General features: G+C 30.6%; 2 protein-coding genes across 2 annotated transcripts in view; both read left to right on the forward strand.

The window, feature by feature from the left end:
- LOC107454309 (peptidyl-glycine alpha-amidating monooxygenase B) overlaps positions 1-24213 on the forward strand; it is an 84915-nt gene that overhangs the window by 35745 nt on the left and 24957 nt on the right. The window contains exons 2-10 of the mRNA XM_087160660.1: positions 10188-10446; positions 11339-11480; positions 12848-12902; positions 14458-14557; positions 16657-16742; positions 18569-18646; positions 18729-18777; positions 21114-21181; positions 22481-22647. Of these exons, the coding sequence (XP_087016786.1) occupies positions 11352-11480; positions 12848-12902; positions 14458-14557; positions 16657-16742; positions 18569-18646; positions 18729-18777; positions 21114-21181; positions 22481-22647 (732 nt within the window). The 5' untranslated portion in view covers positions 10188-10446; positions 11339-11351. The remainder of the gene's footprint in view (positions 1-10187; positions 10447-11338; positions 11481-12847; positions 12903-14457; positions 14558-16656; positions 16743-18568; positions 18647-18728; positions 18778-21113; positions 21182-22480; positions 22648-24213) is intronic.
- Positions 996-6254, forward strand: LOC147810681 (uncharacterized). Its single transcript, XM_087160470.1, has one exon. The coding sequence runs from the start codon at positions 996-998 to the stop codon at positions 6252-6254; it is 5259 nt and encodes a 1752-aa protein (XP_087016596.1).

Genomic DNA, 24213 nt, shown 5'->3' on the forward strand with positions numbered 1-24213 from the left:
TCACTCGTGTTGTTTACGATTAAGGAAAATATGTCTGCTAGGAATAATTAATGGTTTCGGGTGAAGATGATCTTTAAGATTGTTTTTTAAGGTTTCAAAATCAGCTTCAGCTGGATTGTTGGGAGCCAACAAATTTTTTAACAAATTATACAATTTTGCTGATAAGCTGGAAATTAATGTTTTCGCTCGTTTTACATTTGGAACATTTTGGATGTCCAAAAAAGCCTCAAACCGCTCCAAAAAAGATTCAAATGTTTCTTGGGAATCATCGAATTTCTCGAAATTTACACCAGTAACGTTACTTTTGTTTCTGGTTTCATCTTTCGGCTGCAGCGCCGACATTAACAATTTATTTTGTTCAACTAATTGAGAGATGAGGCCTTCCATTTGGAAAAAGAAATAAATTGTCCTACCTGGAGCAGTCTTCAAGAGCAAAAATTTTACCTATCTTCAGGTACTTGAAACCTTAATCCAAATTAGTTTCGTTTTGAAACGTAACTTTTTCAAACGATGATATTTTATATTATTGAAAAATAAAATTCACCAACTCGTCGCCAGTGTGCTGTCCCATAGCGTGGGGTTTTAGGAAATAACACTCTTATATTTAACAAGCACTATTTATTAATTAATTACAACATTTAGTGTTGCGATACAGCTAGCGCCATCTCAGGAAAATATTTTCAACTACCATTATTATTATTATTCTATAACTTTTCTGGAAACCGCCAACGGCGGATGTAAAATTATTTACTCTTTGTTATTAAAAGTTTTGTTTTGTTATTAAGCCCTTGTGTGCTTGTCTCATTTGTTATTTTACAATGAGTGTATAATATGCCATTTTTCCCTGTCTCGAATATAATTAAATCGGGTAGATTTTATCGGATAACCCCATCTTTTATATTTAAAAATAGTATTGTTAAATAACTGGCGCCCGAACAGGGACCCGATATTTGATATATTAATTTCGAGAGTGAATTTTTCTGAACTGTGCTAATATGGAACTAATTCAATTAAAAGCGAAAAGAAAAGGACTAAGAACTTCTTTTTCGCTATGTGTGAAAAATATTGAAGACGTGCTCAATGTTGCTGAATTGGATACTAAGGAAAGTAATATAAAAACGCTTTCGATTTACGAGCTACAATTGAAGGACAAATTTGAGCGGTTGGCAAACTGCCAAGAGGAAGTTTCTAATTGTATTCTTCTCTTGGAAAATGCCGACACAGAATATGAGTCGGACTTCGAAAAAGCGGAGGAATATCGTGACAAATATCACGAAATTTGTTCCATATTAACTGAACATTTAAGTAAAACAGATGTAGTTCAAAGAAAATATAAACTCCCACAGATTGAGCTACGTAAATTTAGTGGTGAATTAAAAGATTTCTTAGGCTTTTGGAGCCAATATGAAAAAATTCATTCCGACGAAACTTTGTCGAAAGAGGATAAGTTTCAGTATTTGTTGTCGTCTTTAGAGCCGCAGTCAAAAGCGGCCCGTGTTGTCGGCAGCTTCCCTGCAACGGCTAAGAACTACGATAAAGCCATTGAACAGTTAAAAGAGCGTTTCGGACGGACAGATTTACTGGTGCAAGTTTATGTCCGGGACTTATTATCACTTGTAATGAAAAATGCTATATCTGGTCGATCCAAAACTGATTTACCTGCATTGTACGATGAATTGGAAGGAAAGATACGGGCCTTGGAAAGCCTAGGGCGTACACAGAGCAATTACGGAGATTTTCTAATGCCACTAGTAGAATCTTCTTTGCCGGAGACTGTTTTGATTGCGTACGAAAGAAGTCGTTCTTCTGACCAAGGGGAAAGATCTTTGCAAAAATTAATGAACTTTTTACAGCAAGAGGTGAAGGGTGAGGAGCTTGTCGTCCTCGCTCGGGCTGGATTTGGAACCTCTACTAAGAAGAAAGAGCCTGTTGTAGAGAAAATGGATTTATCTACCACAGCTGCATTGGTAAGCACTACGCCTGATAATACAGGTAAGATCAATTTTATCTGTCTCTTTTGCGGGAAAAAGCACCTTTCCCAAGATTGCTATTTTGCTCGAAAGCTAAGTTTAGAAGAAAGGAGAAAGGTCATTTACAACAAAAAAGCTTGCGTCTCTTGTCTTAAATTGGGACATACTGCTCGTACATGTAGGATGAAGATTAGATGCATTATTTGTAATAAAAATCATTTTATTTTGATGTGTCCTGATCGAGAAATGAAGAACAATGAACCTAAAACTGAGGAAGTGTCATCTTTAGCCAATAGCAGTGCCCCTGCTTATGATTTTAAAACTGTTTTTCTTATGACTCTGATAGTAAAAGTTAAAAATAAGAAAAGTGAGTGTAATATACGAGCCATTTTAGATACTGGCTCGCAGCGCTCATATTTGAGTACTAAAATTGTTAAAAAATTGTGTTTGAAACCCAAGGGTAAACAAACACTTATTCATGGTTTATTTGGAGGTAACGAAACCAAACCTAAAGACCATGAGTGGTTCATGATTAAAGTTTATAATTTGGAAAACACTTTTTGTTTTAAACTAGAAGTCCTCTCTGAAGAAAAAATTTGTGGTTTTGTTCCTCGAGCTAACGATTCTGTTACGCTAAAAGAATTGCAACAAAGAAACATAGATATTCACGATGTTAATTTTAATGATTCTGAAATAGATCTGCTTCTTGGAGCAGACATTACCTCTAAATTGTTTACTGGTAAATCAATAGCATTAAAATCAGGTTTAATGGTTGTTCAGACAAAACTTGGTAATACTCTTACTGGTAAAATAAATAATGTTTATGCAGATATAAATAATGGTAAATCAATATCTGTTGATTCCAATTGTATCCTATGTGATAATGTATGTGTATTGCATTCAGTAACTTTAAATGTAAATAAGCTTTGGGATCTCGATGTAATAGGTATTAGAGACCCATATGATAATTCTAAACAGAGACTAATGTTTTCGGAAGCTATTGAGCAGTATAAAGATAACTTAACTATTCTTCCGAATGGAAGATATGAACTTTTACTTCCATTTAAAAGTGAAACTACTTTGCTTGATAACAAACAGTTAACTTTAAAGCGTCACTTGAATATGTGTAAACGCTCTTTAGCAAATGGTTATTTGAATGATTATATCAATGTTTTTAAAAACTGGCAGGAGATAAATATTATAGAAAAGGTTCCTGAAAGTGAAATTAATGAACCTTGCCATTATTTGCCCCATCGTCCTGTCATCAAACAATCTAGCGAGACATTTAAATTGCGTCCAGTATTTGATGCCTCAGCCAAACAGTGCAATCAACCATCTTTAAATGACTGTTTGGTCAAAGGCCCAAATTTGATCGAATTGATTCCTGATATTATTGACAGGTTTAGATTATTTCCAATAGGTCTTTCTTCTGATATAGAAAAAGCCTTTTTGCAGCTAAGCATATCCCCTCAGCACCGAGATTTTTTACGATTTTTCTTTCCATCTGAGACAGGTGATCCCATTGCTTATAGACACTGTAGAGTTGTGTTTGGTGTGACCACGAGTCCCTTTTTACTAATGGCTTCTTTAAGTCATCTCCTGGAGAACGCTTCCGATGAATTTTCCGATGTTGTTCCCAAGCTCCGACATGCTTTTTACGTCGACAATTGCGTCACGGGAGTTAACACTGTCACAGAATTAGAAAACTTTATTATTAAGACTAAAAAATTAATGAAAACAGCTTGTTTTAATTTGCGAGGTTGGGAAGGTAATATAGCAAATCCTCTTTTATCCAAGTCTTCTGGTGATACTTCCTTACTGGGTATTAAGTGGAATTTGGATCGAGATACTTTACGATGCAACTTTACTAATGATTTAGATCGTAACGAAACATTTACAAAAAGAACTGTATTATCGTATGTGCAGCGGTTTTTCGATCCTATAGGTACATTGTGTCCGAGTACTTTGCAGCCTAAATTATTATTGCAGAAGATGTGGAAGGATAAGCTTAGTTGGGATACCTTAATACCGCCAGAAATGAATAAAGAATTTTCTACGTGGATAGGTGAAATATCCTTTTTTGAGCACATCGAAATACCTCATTATGTCGAAATTAATGATTCTTCGGAATTACATGTATTTGTGGATGCGTGCAAAACTTCATACGGTGCATGTGTATTTATGAAAACTGAAAATTCTGGTAATGTTAAAATTCAATTATTACGCGCTAAAGCTAGAGTCGCACCCGTAAAAGAAATGTCTATTCCTAAACTCGAACTTATGTCTTGTTGTATCGGAGCAAGAATGGCCCTTTCCATTCGTTTAGCTCTTGATATCCCTACTATGAAAACGTATTTTTGGTGCGACTCAATGGTTGCGTTGTGGTGGATAAAAGAGCAGGGGGAGTGGTCCATTTTCGTTTCTAATCGAGTTAAAGAGATTAGGCAAATTACTTCGCCTAATGATTGGCGGCATGTCCCGGGAGATATTAATCCTGCTGACCTCGTTTCACGTGGATGTTCTCCCAAAAAGTTGGCAAGGTTACAGTGGTGGCGAGGACCGTCATGGTTGTTAGAAACTTCGAGTAACTGGCCTTGCAATGAGATTTTTTGCGAAAAGGAAGTAGATTTAGAGAGAAGAAAGGTAGTGCTTAGTAATTTTAATTCGGTTGAGGAGGAAACACCTTGGTACGCAAAACAGTTTTCTAGCTATCCATCAATAATCAGACTTGTTGCTTGGGTATTGCGCTTCGTTAACAATTGTCGCGTTCAAAAGAAATCTAGAATTGTAGGCAACTTGATCCTAGCAGAAACTGAATCAGCGGAGAAGAGTTTAATCAACATTGTTCAATCAAAGTTTTTTCCTTTTCCTAATGAAATACCTGTATATAATGTTTACAAAGATTCAGAGGGTATGATCAGAGTAAAAACTCGCATAACTGAAAGAATCGACACCCCTTATTTTAAATCTCCTATAATTTTGCCCGAAAAGTGTATTTTTACACAGAGATTAATCGAGTATTATCATTGTGTTAACTATCATGCTGGTACTCAAATATTGTTGAGCATCATTCGCGAAAAATTTTGGATTGTGAGAGGTAGAAAAGCAATTCGCAATATTGTAAAGAGCTGTATAAAGTGCAAAAGGTATACCGCTAAAGCTCATTTCACCGAGCCTGTTTCTCTTCCCGAGGACCGTGTGAAGGATGCATATGTTTTTGAGGTTGTAGGAGTGGATCTTGCGGGACCCCTCTACATTAAGAAAGGTAGCAAAACATGGGTTGTTTTGTTTACTTGCGCAATATACCGCGCTGTACACTTAGAGTTAGTGACCTCTTTAAGTACAGATTCATTTCTTTTGGCTTTTCGACGTTTTGTCGCCAGAAGAGGTCGTCCCAGAAAAATGTATTCAGATAATGGCACTAACTTCAAGGGGGCATACAATGATTTGAATGAAATTGATTGGGATAAAGTTTTGAGAGAGGCAGAGTTACACCATATAAATTGGAAATTTAACCCTCCGTCAGCAGCCTGGTGGGGAGGTTTTTGGGAACGCCTGATTCGGACACTTAAAGATCTTTTGAAACGCACGCTAGGAAGAGCTGTTTTGACCTATGAAGAGTTGCAAACGGTATTATGCGACATCGAGTCAATTATGAACTCTAGACCGCTCACCTATCTGTCCGAAGACTCAACCGATTTAAAACCTCTTACACCAGCTATGTTTCTTTTAGATAACTCAGAAACTAAAGTAATTGATATCGATATGGTCGATGCTCAGCATTGTCGCAAGCGAATTCGATATAGAGTCCAGCTTATAGAATCCTTAAGAAAACGTTTCCGAAAGGAGTACTTGGGACAGTTAATTTTGAAACAAAATTTAAAGGGCAAAAATATTGATATTTCGGTTGGTGAGGTCGTTCTCATTGGCGATGACTTTAAGAAGCGTTTGAATTGGCCATTAGCCAGGGTGATAGAGCTTATCCCTGGTAAAGATGGGAAAGTTCGAACTGTAAGACTGAAAGCTCAAAATGGAGAAATGTTGAGGCCCATTCAAAGAATTTATTCTTTAGAACTCCCTTCTGCTATCAAATTAAATTGCCTTTTACAGAAAAGGGCCAAAATACCCATTTCTTTAGCAGTTAATCAGAATATGAAAGACCAAAATGCTGATAAGATGTTGCCTTCTGTTCCTGCTGATGTAAAACCTGAACAGTCTTCTGCCCAAGTTACCCGCTTTGGACGTTCGATTAAAGTGCCCAAAAGATTTTTAACCTCGTTTTGAGTTGGTCACAGCCTTCTCAAAACGGGGGGGGAGGATGTTGCGATACAGCTAGCGCCATCTCAGGAAAATATTTTCAACTACCATTATTATTATTATTCTATAACTTTTCTGGAAACCGCCAACGGCGGATGTAAAATTATTTACTCTTTGTTATTAAAAGTTTTGTTTTGTTATTAAGCCCTTGTGTGCTTGTCTCATTTGTTATTTTACAATGAGTGTATAATATGCCATTTTTCCCTGTCTCGAATATAATTAAATCGGGTAGATTTTATCGGATAACCCCATCTTTTATATTTAAAAATAGTATTGTTAAATTTAGAATTTGGAATACAAAAGATGCGTCTTAACGCAACGCTAACAGATGAGGAATCTAAACTGAAACTTTTAGAGGGAAAGTCCCAATTCGATTGCGTAGGCGTGATAGTTCGTAAACATAGCCTCGAACGGCTAAATACACGACAAGTCAGCATGTTTTTAGATTGATCAATGTAAGTTCGAATCCCAAAGTCTAATTTACAATCATCAGCCCATAACGACTCATTTTCATTTTTTGGAATTTTCCTCTTGGCTGTAGTTGATCTCAATTATAATAAAAACTGTAATTCTTTTAAAAAGCGTCACCTGAACTTAAAAAAAAAAAATTCAGAAATCATGTTTTTCTTTATTTAAAAAGACGCTAAACAAGAGAGTGGATCGTTAAACGCCTCCCTGAGTGAGTTAATACGTAAATGTTAGACAACTTCAGCCCACTGAGAACGCAGTTTTGATATAAAATATACGCTGATTAAGAAAGATCTTAGCTCCGTTGCCATCAGGCTAACCAAGAAAGCTTTTCGCTATTTCGTTCTCCATTTTATACAAATGGTTGCAAGTTTAACTTAAAATAATCTTGTCAAAAGGGGGTATGTTCCGAAATGAGAGACAAAAATCATTTCTATTATGGATGGGTGGCCTAATGTAAACAATAACAAGCGTCCTTAAACCGGAAGAAATTTAGAAAATTTCCGGTGTGTCCCTCCGCTTATGTTATGACTACGAGGTGATGTGTGAACAAGCCTAATATTCTATGCAGTTTTGTAATTGTAATTTGGGTTCAAATCTAAACATAATTGTACCATTCATAAGAGCTTTCAAAAATGTATTGATTCTCAGAGGTCGTAAGGCCAAAAAAAAAATTTGGAAAGTTAATATCCCATTGTGAATAATTCTTAAGGTTCGCCATGTTTTGTATTTTATTTCTTATTTGGCTACATTTGAATAAAATGTCGCCAAAAATATCTATAAAAATATCTTTTTAAGTTAGCCTAATTAGAGAATATTCTAATGATTGTAATATTAATATGATAATGCTGAAGTTTAAAGGCTGAAAGAAAGAACTCGGTACATGTGAAATACTGCAAAAGATATGATGCAATAATATGATGGCGCGTTTTTTCAATCTGCGGAGTAAAAATATATCGGAAGCAGTAACCCGGAAGTCTTGCGAGAGCAATTTAACCACTAGTGCCACCACCCTTAGCTTTACACGATCACCCATTCATATGTAATAACAAAACAAAATGTAATAACATAATATTTTTTTTGGAGGGGGGGGGGTTAGTTTGTTAGAGGGTTGCAACCCCTTTTATATTATTCTGCCGGCGCCCTTGCTGATTGGCGAAGATGTTTTCCTATGAAACACATACCAATCAGTTGCTCTTGATTCGAAAAAATCGCGAATCCGAAGATGAGACAGCATGTAATTCGAGAATGTGCTCGCATTTTAATACTCGCCTTACACGTAGTATCAAAATATTCGCACGTGCGAATAATGTAATGTAGTATGATATGCGTGAATGTACAACAAAAACGATTTCCCTGGGCTTTTGCGGATTCGTGATCGCAACGCTCGAGTACGCCGTCTAGCGGGAGCCTGTAAATATCAGACATTAATTTATCACGTTTTCATTTAGTTCCATCAAAATCATTGACTGAATCAGACGCCATTTTTTAGCAGCAAATAAGAAACAAAATTTCCCTAAGGAAAAGGCCGAAGAACTTGAAAAAAATCTCCAGAATATTAGTAAATCTTTCAGGAACAGAACACGCCAAACATTTGAAGAAAAATTCCTCAATAATTTTTAATTTCTATTATCAACAAACTTGCAACTGATGACTTCCGATTTCGTATACTGTTACAGATGTGTGTATTAAGGTAAAATGCATTTCTTCTGTCTTCAATTCATTACGAATTAAAGTGAAGTCAACATTGCTTTCATCATTCCAGTGAATAAATATGAATTCAGAACATACAGAATTGTAATAGTTATAGCATATTCTTCTTCGTTATGGAATAGTATATATTTCTGTATCCATATAATTCGGAAAACAACAATAAAAAATTATCCAAGTTACTTGAAATAGTGCCATTTGTGCTGATTCTTAATTAATTTTAATCGTATTCTTGTTAAGTATTTTTTAGTTTTGAAAGAATAAGTTCAACTAGAATTCAGCTGTTCTGTTTTTAGCTACATATTCAAATTCATATCAATTATAAAATTTTGCTGTGTAGTATGTTATCTAAAAGTAATGAAGGGATAAAGTATGTATCTATTATTTGAGAATAAAGTTTTCAAACAAGGATCTTATCATTTTGGAATTCTCCGGGAATTATAAATCAGGTAAGTGCAATGATTTTTACAATAAAAAATTTGCTTGTAAATATTTTTTTTTCATTTGATGATGGTTCTCTACAGAATGGTTTTTTACGTCTGATTAAGAACTATAAGAATAATAAAAAAAGAAACAATATGAAAGTTTTTATTTCAATGTAAAGAATTCTTAAAATCGTTTTTTTATCCTAAGAATTCTTTATTTTCCGTTTCTTAGTTTATAATTTTTTGATGAAAATTGTTCTCAAAATACTTTTTTTGAAAGAAAAAAAATGGTATAACATTATGTGTTTATGTATACTTCTTGTATATTCCAATGTTTGAAGTAATATAATTCAGAGAAGTATGGAATAAAAATTCGGTACTTACGTATTAACGCCACCGCCGCTACAGATTTGGCGGTTTTTAAGTACCGCCAATCTACACTTAAAATTTTTGCGACAATTCCTTAAAATAAAACACTTTATTTAAAATCAAAATAGTCAATCGGATTTCGGTGGAAAATGAGCCGATATAGAGTTTAGCATAGATTCAAAACAATCATATCGCCATATGAACTCTGATAAATAAGAAATAACATTTCCAAAACGTACGTTTACCAAGATAAAGTTTCATTTTTTCGGTAAAATATTTCCCTCCTGAAAAAATAAAATTGCATCTTGTTTTGTTTTTGGCAAATCCCAAAGACGAATTTTCGTAGCACTAAAAATGGCGACAAAAAAGAATTGATTTTTCGTTTTTGTTTCGTCAGCATTCTTTATTTTACGTTTCCTAGTTTTTAAATAATGATTTTTATTGAAACTTGAAATTTTTTGATAAAAATTGCTGTCAAAAAACTTTGTTTACAAAATTAAATTTCATAAAATTATGAGGCTTATGTATACTTTTTGTTCATTTTAATTTTTGAAGTAATATGATTCTTAAAACTATGGAATGTAAAGTTCAAATAGGCCTTTCATGTTATATCATTAAATTTAGTACAACTATTTCTCAGGCGTTAGGTTTTAACTCTTATAAGAATATACATATTTTTTTCTGTTAATGTACAAATATTTTTCCGATGTGTTTTGGATATTCCTTCTCTAATAAAAAGAGATACCATTTTGTTTTCGTTTGCATAAGAAAGAATATCAAGCATTTTTCTTTTTTAAATTTAAGTAGCCACAATAAAGAAGGAACGTTGCAATGCTGCGTGCTACATTAACGACGTCTCTAGAGTAACTGAATGACTGTTCATATAGAAATCGCAGGTATTAGTCTCATACAACAACGCCTCCTATAGTTCGTTCCAATCGCGAATTGTTAAATCATTACCATTTAATCATTTATTGAAAATATGGCTTACCTTAACTGTAACTGCAGTATAGAAATCTGTAAACATTAGCAATTTGTTCTCGTTTCAGTTTTCTGCTCCGAGGACTAATTTTTGTTTTCTGTTTAGCAATAGAAATATAAAAAGCGAAGGTATTTAAAGGTCGGAATGTGGTTAGGAGACGAGATTTCGATATAATTGTTTCTTTAATATAAATCTCTTCTTTGCAGTAAGTACTAGAACGAATATCAACATTTTTATCGTCGTTATACAGGCTTAAAAATTAATTTTTGTAAATAATACCCGCTTCGTATTAAGAATTAGTATCGTATTTCTATAGTCTTTGAATTTCATTATTATAAAAAATTTCTATTGTTTTTTGAAAATATCAAACGTAAAGTGTCAAAAATTTGTCACATATGGCTAATTAATTAGTCTTTTCAAATGTCAGTTATTTTTTTGATACTTCCACATTGTAACACAATTCACATCATTGTTATGCTCATTTTTTCGAAAACAGATTTGCAACATGTTTTACTTAAATGTTTTTCCATGCACAGTTAACGTGAACTTAAGAAACTAGGCAATTTTCTTGTTCAATGAGGATTCCCGTGCTACCAGAGTCGGCAAAAATAAAGGGTATATTTCCGTTTCGGTACCTGTTCTTTCCAACTGTTATCGCCAAAAAGATTTTAAACTTTCTAATTAAATAAATAAAAAAATGTATGTGGAGGTGTGCTTGGGGTTGACTTCGAGTTTGTACCCTTATGGGATTTTTTTTACTATCTCTCTTACCACTGCTTGAAAGTTCGTTAAATGACTTAATTAATTAACTAAATGGTTTGGTTTTAAAATCTCACTTATTGCAGTAGTTACTCACGTGATTTTAAGATCATGCATGTGATTCGTATTAATGTGATTCATATTCATACAGTTTTAAAATTAATCATCAGGATTTATAATCGCATGGTTTAAAAATCTCACTTTTTTTGTCAAACTTTTGAATATTGCATATTTAAAATTCTTGGATTTCCTCTTTATTACTTTCTGACTACTCTTATCCCTGAATGCATTATTTAGAGCTTGTTTTATTATAAAAACATTATTTTAATTATTTATAGCTCAAATAGAAGCATGGAGCAAATAATTGTCTTCATCCTATGCATTGCCTTTTCTGCTTCACAGAGAATGGAGGCATCTCCATTTCCTGCTGATAGCCACTATAGTATGAATCTGAATATGCCAGATGTCAGGCCCACCGTTGTGAGTACTGTTCAACAATTAGTATATTATTATTTTTTAAAGAAAGAAACTAAATTTTTTATCTTTGCTTGGATTTTGAAAAATAATTTCCATGTACACATCAACTGCTTGGTCAGTTATTGTTTATAATCTTCATTTAAGAGTCGTTTCTTTAAAATAGGTGTAGTGAACCTTTTTACACGCATTTGCTCCTTTTTGTATCTTTGTTTGAACTAAAAATTTCTAACTATACACCCGCACCGTACAAAGAAATAATAAATAACTTAAGAAATGTTATAAATCAGCTATACATCTAGTGAAAATGCATACAATTCTGAACTTATGAATCATTTCCATGATGTCGCAGGACGAGATTTCCATGACGAGATATTGCATGAGGCTCTCTATCTACAAAGAATTCATTAGGGTTTGCTTTCTGCTATATTGTTCTTGACTAGTCAACATCAAATTGAATTATTAAATCTAAACATTTTATAAGGTTACTTAATGGTTTAATTCCAGCCTTGAATCTTTTGAATGGTATAATTGACTGTATTTTGAACAGGTTGGCCATTTTGCCCTGAAGAAACTTATTTTTTTAAAAATGCTGGAAAAAAACCTCCAGACAAAATGGAAGGAACTAAAAACAATTGATAGGATAGTTTAGGAGATGATTGTAGATTAAAACAGCTTAAATTTATTCAGAAAGTTTAAAATGTTTTACTTTTTTTAAAAAATTGCTAATTTCATATTTTTTTTATAGTACTTATAGAACTTTTAAATCTGTATACTATGGAGCAAAATTGGGAAATTTTGCTTCTGGCCGTTGGCCAGTTGTAGCATTTCTTAACAGTGGCCACTTTAAAATGTCTGACCACTTTTAAAAAATTAAACATTTAAGCAAAAGAAACTTTATAAAGCATTTTTCAAAATATAGTAAATATTTAAAGACTCATTTCTAAAATGAAGGAAGGGTGGGATAGCCTGGTTGGTAAGGCACTAGGCCCATGTCCAAGAGTTCGTGGGCACGATCCCTGCCGGCCGAAGACTCCCCATGTTGTAAATGGTGACAGATGTACGTTGAACCTGTCAAGTCGTGAAGTCCTCCTTGTTCCCATAACAAATCAATACCTCTGGTGGTACTGATACATGAGTTTCCTTATCTTCTGGATTGGTTCAAAATTACAAGGTTGAACATTGGTAGTCGTAAACTCAAAATTGGGTCGGCTGTTCAGCCATGGATATAAAATTAAAATAAAAAACAACTGTGAAATGAAGTAATTATCAGATTAATGATTATGGTAAAAACTTGCCATCTTTGATTTTGAATAAGATTGACATATTTCTGATATGATTTTTCAATATTGTTTATTGCTTTTTAATTCCAGCCGGATTCCTATGTTTGCACAGCTCGTAAATTGGATCCTCACGAATCCTATATTAGTAAGTATTACACTCCATACTTCTTATTTTATATAAATATGATGTACATGTTGGGTTGCATAAAAAAATTTTTAGCATCTTAATAGTTTTTGTGCTTAACTTCCAATTTTCACTAGTTTTAATCAATATTGTAATGATTGAAAAATTTATAATTCTTAAAAAAATGCATATTAATATTTGATATCATGGGGCATGTTTCATATTTAGAATCAGTGGTTGGGATTAATGTCTTTTAAGTTGTGAAATTTTTGTAATCGCTGCTTCTTCTTTTTTTTAAGAAAACGAACGTGTAGTGAGTAGTATGATATAAAAGAACAGTAGTTAGGATTCTCCACAACTACTTTTAAAGTTAAGTAAAGCAAGCTTCAAACCTGTTAATTTTTCAAATTTAATGGGTGCAATTCAATCATGAAGATTAATCAAAGAATTATGTTTGATACCTTTGAACTGCATTAATAAAGAAGAAAAGTAAAAAAATAATGTATAATAACAAAATAATAGTTTTTATTTTTCCTTACTCTTGCATTCCATAATTTTGGACATAAATTGGTATGTATGTTATGACCAAAGTGACCAATCAGTAATTATGAACAATTATAAATATAATCTAAACTATCATTAATAGAAATATAAAAATGAAAATTTAATAAAAATAGGTACTAGCTTATAATTTTAAAATAATTTCTTGACCTCTATCTTACTTACTGTGATCAAAACTGAGATCGCAGATAGATTGATTTACTTTTGCCGGTCAGAGATCTTCTTTTCAAAGCAAATCAGCAAATTTCTTGTTGTATTGCTAGTTTAAAGTGGATTTTTTTTCTGGCAAGCTTCTATGTGCTTACACCTGTTATATCAGGAAGGTAATGAGATTTAACAGTATAACAATCTAGTGGTACTGCATTAATGTTTATCAAGAAAATAAATGAATTTTGCTGATTAGTAATTTTAGAAGTGCTTAGAAAATCCATAAGGTTTAGTATTTTTGAGATAATTCTTTGCTTATATTAGTATTTTTATTATTATTTTTTAAAAAGTAATAATAAGAGATACTTCGTTTTTTCAAGCTGTTTAATATTTTTCTTTTAGTGGACCTAAGACTTCCTTTACTGTAGCTAAATTATATATTGTGGTTTTTGGTAACATTGAATCTTTTTTACGTAACGTAAATCATATGTTAAGGTGGTTTTTTTTTTTGTGTTAGGTAATAATTTTTTTTTTTTTTTTTAAAAATCATCCGAAATTGTATCTAACTTAAAAAAGAAAGCTTTTTAAGTATGCAATGAAAAAGTATTATTTTAGCTAATTTTATTATCAAAATGCAGAGTGCATTCAGTTTCTCATTTGATATCAATTTCGGTATAAGTTAATCCCAAAAGATACTAGATCTATTCAATTCACAAAAATATGAGTGTGTATCATACTGTGTAATCAATCAAATTGGAGATTTAGTTTTTTAAATAAATTGAGAAAATAAAAACTCTGGTTTCCATATTTAGTCTGATGTTTGGTTATTTATCAATGATTTCTTTCATGTGATTCCCTTTTATTTCAGTAAAATATGATCCAGATGTTAATGCTAAAACTGCACATCATATGCTGTTGTTTGGCTGCAAAGATTTAAAGAATCAAAACCACTTATATCCTGCACATTGGTAAATTATTATAAAATAGTTTTTTTAAATCAGAAAATTATAAAATGTTTAGAAAGTTCAAATATATATTCTTCCCAGTATAAAACTGTTGGGAGAACATTTTTGCAGTTAATTTTCGCTCATTTTTCTATATCAGAATTTATAATTTTGAGGATTAAGATAACGACGGAACTTTCATTACACTAAGTTAGTTTTTATTTAAATATTTTTTAATGCACAGTTTTTAAGACCATTCTGAAATAATAATACTGCTTTAAATAAGTCAGTCATGAAGATCTTATTCCATTTCATGATTTTTCACTTAATTTTAAGAATTACAGTATACTCTCTTTATCTCAAAGGTGAAGGAGTGCTAAAAAAAATTCGAGATAGCATGTTTTGGAGGTAACAAGTTCAGAACTAAATATGTTCTAAAAAATAGAAAAAATATATTGGAAGATAGTACTCTAAAAAGTAGAGTCGTGAAACATAAAAATAACTACTAATAAACATGCATTTAATGATAGTTGACTACAAGTCTAAATACAGTAATAATAATTTTATTTTTAAAAGTGAGGCAAAAATGACTATGCATTTAAATAGAAAATAATAGGTTTACAATAAACTGACATTGTAAATTTTTGAAATAAATTTTTTATTTCGTAAAATATTCGACATACAAGATTTTGATAAGAAACTCTTCGACATAGGAATTCCATTTAACATTCATGTGGATATGTAATGCCATGGGAGGAAATATTTTTTTGTCTAAACAAGGTTTTCAAGATATCGAGAGTATACTGTATATCTACAGTGGTGGCCAAAAGTGTGGACACTTTTTGAAAGTTTCATGTCTTTCAAATTTGTGTGCTTGTAGAATATATTAATTTTCACTTAAATACAAAAGTTTATGTATCAAATTGAAGGTAATTTAATGTAGAATTTAATAATGAATACAGTATTACAATATCTGTATTACAAAAAAGTTATGCAACTAATAGTAAGATCTATCTTAGATTTGCATTTTTTTAAAGTGATACATACACAATCAATACTTAGTAGGATTAGTACCCTTATTTTTTAAGACAGCTTCCCAGCTTCTTTTCATTGAGTGAACGACTTTGAAGTTCATCTTTTGTAATCACATGGTGCCAAGAATCAATTATAGCTTCAATAAGTTGTCTTTTATTGGATGGACGGCGATTTTCTATCGGCGATAGCACTTGTGCATTTTTTTCGGCCTGATTTGGCTTCATTTCCCACTGATTTCGTTTTTTCATAATGTAAACAGAACTTTCGTACACCAGAACAAGTCACTGAACCACTAACTTGTCTTGCAATTTCAGCAAAAGAGAGGCCATTTTCTCTCAATATGACAATTCGGCTTCTTTTTGTAGATGTCCAATTAGTTTTTCTTGTTGATGACATTGTTTAAAATCAGTTTAATTAAAAGAAAGGACTTTAAAATTAAAAAACAGCAATACTCTATTTAATTGTACTAGTATGCATCATTCCGCAAAACATTTCCACAACAATAACTCTTTTGCCATCCAAATAACATAAAACTATAGTTACAGACATTTGATTGGTCCTAAGAACAGTGTTTTGTGATTGGCTAGTACGCTTTTATTACAAAACACGTCTTTATTCAAAACGATTCATGTTTGTTCTACTAAAATAGGCATAACTTTTTTTGTAATACAGATATTTTAATTCTGTTTCTGTTATTAAATTTCACATTAAATTATCTTCAATTTGATATATAAACTTTTGTATTCAAGTGAAAATTACTATGTTCTACAAGCACACAAAGTTGAAAAACATGAAGCTTTCAAAAAGTGTCCACACTTTTGGCCACCACTGTATATCTTTCTATATCAATTTTATATTTTTTCATTGTATTGTTCTATTTTATTTTTTGATTGATAGGTATCTAAATTTGTTTAATTAATCATAGGTGTGTAACACTTTATTACAATTCATTTTTATAATAATGTTAGCTTTTGTTTTCAATTTATAGTCCATACCATGAGTTTAAATTTGTTTTCAACAGGAAAGTTTTAAAAACAATGTCAACTTTTATGTTTTTCAGCTTTGTAATTTATTTTGTATCTTTTTAGGAACTGTGCCCATAGTGACCTTTGTGATCAAATAACTATCATGTATGGCTGGGCAAAGAATGCTCCTTCCATAGAACTACCTGCAGGTTTGTAAATGATTTTATAAAATTATCATGACTAATTTCCAATGCAGTGAAAATAAACATTTCCTTTCCAAAACAACTTCAAGATTGTGTAATGAGTTAAATTTCACTCTGTTGTGAAAAATATGCAAAATTTCTAATTTTTATTTAAAATTGCTAACAATCAAAAACTTCACAGAATTATGTTGTACAGTGAAACCTCTATTAAAGACCACCTCTGTATAGTGACCTCCTCTATTTACCACCAATTTTGGAAGGCACAGAATTTTTTCCATTGGCTTGGTGTTGAAGAAAACCTTTCTGTGAGACGAGTCAAACCTCCACACCAAATGCAGAAAAAGTCTATTAAGGAAAACATAAAAATATGAAAACAAAAAATATAAACATAGCAAATAAGTAGATTCAAATTACTTGCGAGTGAGTCTTTTGAGAGAGCTTCTTTTTGACGATTTCTGAAAGAGATTGGCACCTTCATGTTGCAGTCTGTTTGCACTAAAGATAATGCTTTCACTGATTTATTTTTGAAGTTAAAAGATAAATTATTAAAAAAAAAGGTTATTTTAGAAAAAAAATTTAGCATCTTAAACAAGCAAACTAATATTCATGATATGAAATTGAATGCAAACTTAAGCAAAATCATAATTGTTTATTTATTTAAAATAGTTCTATAATTCATAATTGATTAATTCGCTTTTGCACATAATTTTATCAGTAGGGGTAATTTATCACAAAATTTTATTCCTACATCCGGTTTTCATGACTCCAGCAAAGTGGTTTTTCTGCACCTAGAAAATGACACGAAATAAAATTAAAATTGCTTGCAAAAAATCATGTACATTTGATGGCATTTTGAAGTCAATGGATGTAACCCCTATGAAGGACCAACCTCCATTAACGGCCATTTTACTGTGGAGCAGATATCGGTCGCTCTTAAAAGGTTTCACGGTATTATTAGTTTTTCTTAGTTTTTTTTTTTTTTTTAATTCAAGAAAATAAGGTTTAGCTTATGATTCTAGAAGTACAAATGTTTGGCACGGATATCTTCCACAAATTGTACAAAGCTGATTGAGCTATCGTATCAATTCATCCTGGTTTATAATTGAATGGACTATGATTAAGGAAAATTAAACTTATTGAATTTTCCAATATTGAATAAAGTTGCGGAAAATAAGTTATATTTGAGCAAGAAATGCTAAGATAAATATTTGTTGCTGTCAGAGAAAATGTCTAGAAAAGCCCTTATAATAAGACACTTTAACACTAAATTAAGAGAACTTAATATTCTGAAAACTATAAGGTTATATAAATTAAGATAGTTTGGATGCTTCTACAGATACAATAATTTAAACCAAATGAAAAACGATGTATATGTTGAAATATGGAGGGAGATATATATATGTTATAATTAAATAGTTTTTGACAGAGTTCTGCATCTTATATCTACTTTTTTTTCTTATTGTTAAATAAATTTTAATTAACTAAGCTATATTAATGTGTTTTTTAGATTTTTTTATAAGAGTAGTTTAGAAACCATAGAAATTTGTAGTTTTATTCAAAGAGCATAATTCTTATAAAAGAAATGAAAATGAGTTTTTTTTTTAGCTTTAGCAATAAAGTCCACAATTGAATTAAGTAGTTTCATCTTTGTCATGGAATTGAATCAAACCAAGAGTTAATGTTCTGTATGCAATAAGCCATTTTTAATTAGTTAATATAAATAATCTTAATTGCAAAATTAAAAATTATTTTAATTATAACTTTCTTATGTAATATATAATTTTTTTGTGAATTTTTTTATGTATTAGTATATTAAATAAATATTTTTTTAGATGTAGGTTTTCTGATTGGAGGAAACAGCTCAATCCAATATCTAGTACTACAAATACATTATGCAAATTCTTTACCAGGTATAACCTTTTACTGTTCTTATTTATGTATCAATGGTGATCTTAAAATTTCCAGATCCTCATGATTATTTTCTATTTGTAGAAGGAACTACAGACAACAGTGGGTTAAAACTCCATTTAACTACTCAAAGGTAAACTATCCTGTTTATTTATCTATGAAGTTAATAAATAATCCCTCAAAACTCTGAATTTAATTAGGGACAAAGTCTAGTTGCTTTCTCATGCAGCAAGCCAGTTCTTCTCTATACTATTCAATGTACAGTGCGCCTAAAAAAAAAGGCCACCCTGAATAACTTTTGATGGAATAATGGAATCTTCATGTTCTATATCTTAATGATTCAAGGGAGTGGCCTCAAATATGCTAATTGATGAGTAAAGAGGATATTTTAAGTTATGAAATCTGACACAAACACATCTTTTTTGACGGATTTCTGACCTCCAAAAATATAAAGGGTAGCCGCAATCTGGGAAATAGGGTCCCCATAGTTTGGTCAGAGAGCGATCCAAAGTTTGGACTCCGTAATGTTAAATTTTTTTTTTGCGTATTTCACTATATCTTGAGAACTTTTTAAGCGAATTGACAAATGTTGCACACAATTATAAAATTTGTTGATCCAAAGGTAATTCCATGAAAAAAATAAATTTTGGTAAATGTTTAATATTTTTTAATATCTCATTTAATAAAAGTCGTAAAACTTTTGAATTGTAAGGTTTATAAATTCTTAAATAATTTTAATGTATGGCAAAATACAAAATTTGAGCAAAATCGGTTGAATGGTTCCTGAGAAATTAAATTTTTTAAAAGTCATATGTTTAAAATTTGATTTCTCAGGAACTATTCAGCCAAATTCGCACAAATTTTGTATTTTACTATGCAAAATTAGATACTTCAAAATTATGTAAAAAATTGTACACCTTACTATTCAAATTTTTCGACTATTACTAAATAAAAATTTATAAATATTAATTGAAATGAATTTTTTACATGGATTTATCTTTGGATTAACGAATTTTATAATTGTGTGCACAAAGTTTTCAATTCGCTTAAAAAGTTCTCGAGATTGAAATGCCCAAAAAAATAAAATTTATATTAGCGCCTCCAAACTTTGGATCACTCTCCTGATCAAACTATGGGGATCATATTTCCCAGATTGCGGCTATATTTGGGAAGTCAAAAATCCGAAGCCAATGAGAAAAAAAGGCATGTTTATTCAGAGAAAGTTTGCTTTAGTGTCAGAGTTCTCAGTTTAAAATATCCTCCTCTCCAATTAATTAGCGTATTTAAGGTCACTCCCTCAAATCATTAAGATTAAGTCATAGAGCATGAAGATCTGATCATTAGATCAAAAGGTATTCTGAGTTGTCCTTTTCTTTTTTACGCACTATATAGTCGAAGCTCGATCCATCATTCCTTTCCCCTTATGTATAGTTAACAAAACCTGATTAGATAGTTTCTGAAACTAGCTCCCACCTATGGTTCAGAAAATCATCTAACATATAATGAGAAAATATTGATTTTTTTTTTTCATTTTGGAAGGAAAAACTAATATTAATGAACAAGAAGAAAATTAAAATTTGTCTCCCCAAAGTTAAGGAGGTTTGATATTTATGCATCAGTATTTGTAAATGTTGAAACTTTAGCAGACAACTGGTGTTGTCTGTTTAAGAAATGGTTGCACAAACTCAAGGATTTCAAAGTGATTCTGAAGAGAGTGAAATAAAAATACAAGAAGTTAAGATTTGAGAAAGACCTCAAAGCCTCTGAAACAATCAGAAACTTTCTATTTTCACTCAAACTAACTGAAAATTAACATTAATCTGTTTACTGTTTGTGGTGAGAAGAAAAAGAGAGAGTTCAAACAGGAATTTTCAAATAAATAAAAGTGTTTATTAATCCTTCTTTTGCATTAAAGAATTATACTTCTTTATTACTTTTCATACATTTTCAAGTCATTAATTGATATTTTATATTAACCCAGATTTGTCTTTTGTCCCATGAAAATCAATCAAATTTCTACTATACTTAAAAAATAATCCTTTAAACCTCTGAGCGGTAGTCTCGACTTTTTCCAAACTTGTAGCTCTAAGCTTTCCCGCCTTTTAAAGTCAGTTTCTCCCATGTTATTCAATGGAAGAGTGGTGATTAGCAAAGAAATTTCGTTACAATTTTTCCCCAAGGGCCCAATACTTGAGGTTAACTGTGACTTATAATTCAATTTGGAATTAAATCAAATTCGGGTAAAGTTGCTTTTTCGCACAGTAAACCAGTTCTTCTCTTTGCAATGCAATAGCAATTTATCATATGTACAAATTTTCCTAAAAAGAGCGATTTAAGATTTATAGTATTTGCAATGGTTTTAAGGCGTTAAGGTTTATATTTGCAATGGCGATTTAAGATTTATAGTAACTATTGTAATTGAAATGAATGTTTTTAAGTGTGTGAACTAAATATGTCTTTCTTTTGCAGGCAACGATACGTTACTGGAATACGTTTGTTGTTGGCAGATTATGCTCAAATACCACCTCATGCCCCAAGTAGGTTAGGTTTTTATATTCATGGATTATATATTATGTATCCTATAAACTTTTATGAGGTTTTTTTAAAGTTGTAAATAGTTTAAGATTTTATAATTTGAGTCAATAATTGAGTGCAAAAATTCTTGGTTTGTTTAAATAGTTCATCAAAAAAACTACAATTTACAATAAGGGGCTTAAAACTTTTCATTATTTTTCTGACTGAGCAATTTGGGACTGTATTTTCCAGATCTAAAGTCCAAATTTGTTGTAAAGAAAGGTATTATTTATAGAAAGTAGTGTTCTTGCATTTGATTTTTTATATATTAAATCGTAATATATCTTTTTTATCATAATTACTTGTTAATTAATATTTAGATCTAGCTCTCAAATTGCATTTTACTACCGGAAAATCTGATTATTTAATCAAAAGTTATGTTGGGGTTATTTGCAACTCTACGGACACTTCTGAAAATATGAACTGAATTTAAACTACTTAACAGAAATTGGTCTAGAAGATTCTGATAGCTTATCCCTGCTTTGAATGAAATGAACTAATAATTTTGTTAAGAGAGAACACCATCATTCTTCTTTTAACGCCTCCTGATAGTTTTCATATTTCGATTCTGAAACCTTTTTTTAACTTCTATCTCTGTCAAAAAATAATAATCCCAATTTAATAAAAAAAAAATTTTTTCCTCAGCATCTATTTCAGAAAAATTAAAAACATTTTAGGGTTAAAATTTTGACATAGAGAGCAATAAAAAATTCCAATGAGGATAATTTGAACTAATTAATTATCATTGTTAAAATAAAGTGCTCTCAATATTTTTCTCTCTCTAAATATAATGACTTGTCCAATTATTTTGATATTTAAAAAACAGTTGAATTTTAAAATTTTTATTTCAAGAACTATGTTACTTATTTCTTTCAAATTTTGAATTTTGTCCCTTGAAATTATGTAGTATAAAAAGATTAAAAAATGTGTTTATCTTAAAATTCCAAATTTTTGACCCTTATTATAATAAATAATTATATAAATAAATAATTGTTAAAAATTATGTTACAACAGATATTTGGATAAATTATTTTTAAACTTTATTTTCTAATTTTCATATACTTAAAGTGTTTGCTAGTTATGGTGACCTTTTACTTGTTGATCATGTCTGTTCTAGAAAAAGTAAAATTTAAATATTTTTAGCTTTACCTTAATTTTACTATCTGCTTTAAATATTTATTATTCAAAAAGCTTCCATGTTTTCAAATTATTTATAATTTTTATTAATTTTTTAATGAAACATATTTTCTTTCTTTTTTTAGATTATCATATTGATGTGAACTGCAAATTTGACGAAAATTATATCATTCACCCATTCGCCTATCGTGTTCATACTCATAAACTTGGAGTGGTTGTATCTGGATACTATTTTAATACGCATAATAAGTCGTGGACTTTTTTAGCAAAAGGAAATCCACAATGGCCACAAGTAAGTTTGAAGTTATCATATTTTCATTAGCTTTAATTTAATGAATCAGCTCAAATTTAAGCGATATAACAAATTTATGTCATTTGATCTTTCATCTCTTGTTTGATCTCTCATCTCTTGTTTCAAATCTTGTTGTTTTAAACTTGTTATCCCGTGGTCAATGTTCAAATCTTGTTGCTTTAAGTTTGTTGTCAGTGTTCCAATCTTGTTTTAAAATTGTTATCTTCTTAATGTTCAAATCTTGTTGCTTTAAATTTGTTGTCAATGTTCAAATCTTGTTGTTTTTAAACTTGTTATCTGGTCAATACCTTGTTGCTTTAAACTTATCAGTGTTCAAATCTTGTTGTTTCAAACTAAGATTAATTGATCAGAGTACTCATGTGCCCAAACAAAATTCTCCTAGAGATTGTCTAAGTAATATAAACCTAAATTGCATAAAATTAAATTAAACTTTTGCCAAATGTCCAGAATTTTACTGTTTAGCATAAATAAATAAGTTTTTGAGGACAACATTTGTTTAAATTTTATTTTAATAAATTTGAATTGTGCATAAGTGCCCTAACTTTTTTATAGAATCTCACCCAATGAAATAAAATTACAGTTTAATATTTTGTTTAATTGGTATTTAAAAAAAATTCAGCATGACTTATAATTTTATTCTAGATCAGATATCTTTAAATTAATTTTTAAAATATTAGCAGAAATTAATAAAAAAAAGAATAAGGAGACTTTTAAAATTTCTTGTACCTAGGAGAAATATCTGCAAAAAATTTGAAAATTGGTAGCTATAAGAGGCTTGTTTTTTAGTTGAACCAAAAGACTTAATTGAAAGTTTATTATCTGACGTGTGTGTGTGGTAGCTAGTGAAAAATGGATCACAGTTCACTTTACTGATTATATTTAATTTAATAAGCATTTTGTAGGCTTAGTCTTGTATTTTTTAGCTATTAAAATAAGTACTTAATTATTTAAATAAAAAATGTACCACCCTAAATAACTTTTAATGTAATGATTGTATCTGCATTTATGACACAATCCTAACGGTTCACAGGTTTTACTTTAAGTATACTAATTAATTAATACAAACTATATTTTAAGTTCTGAAATGAGCCTTAAAAACTTATTCTTTTAATAAACATGCAATTTTTTTGACGAATTCAGACTTCTGATCCCCTAGATATAGGAAGCAGCCGCAATCTTGGAAATATAGTACCAATAATTTGGTCAGCAGAGTGTTCGAAGATTTGGACCCCTTAATGTTATTTTTTAATATGCCATATCTGAAGAACTTAAGTAAATTAAAAAAATTTCGTACAGAATTTTAAAATTCGTTTATTCAAAGATTCGACTCATTTAAAAATAGTCAAAAAAAAAAAACTTTTGAATTGCATGGTATACAATTTTTTGCATCATTTTAAAGAATGCAATTTTAAAAGGTAAAATACAAAATTTGAGTGAAATCAGTCGAATAATTCTTAAGAAATTAAATTTTAAATTATGACTTTGTCAAAAAATAAAATTTACATTAAGAGTTCCAAACTACTACTACTGCTACTGCTGCTACGG

The sequence above is a fragment of the Parasteatoda tepidariorum genome, chromosome 4 (assembly GCF_982258835.1).
Source record: "Parasteatoda tepidariorum strain Cologne lab strain chromosome 4, Ptep-v5.0, whole genome shotgun sequence".
Lineage (NCBI taxonomy): Eukaryota > Metazoa > Arthropoda > Arachnida > Araneae > Theridiidae > Parasteatoda > Parasteatoda tepidariorum.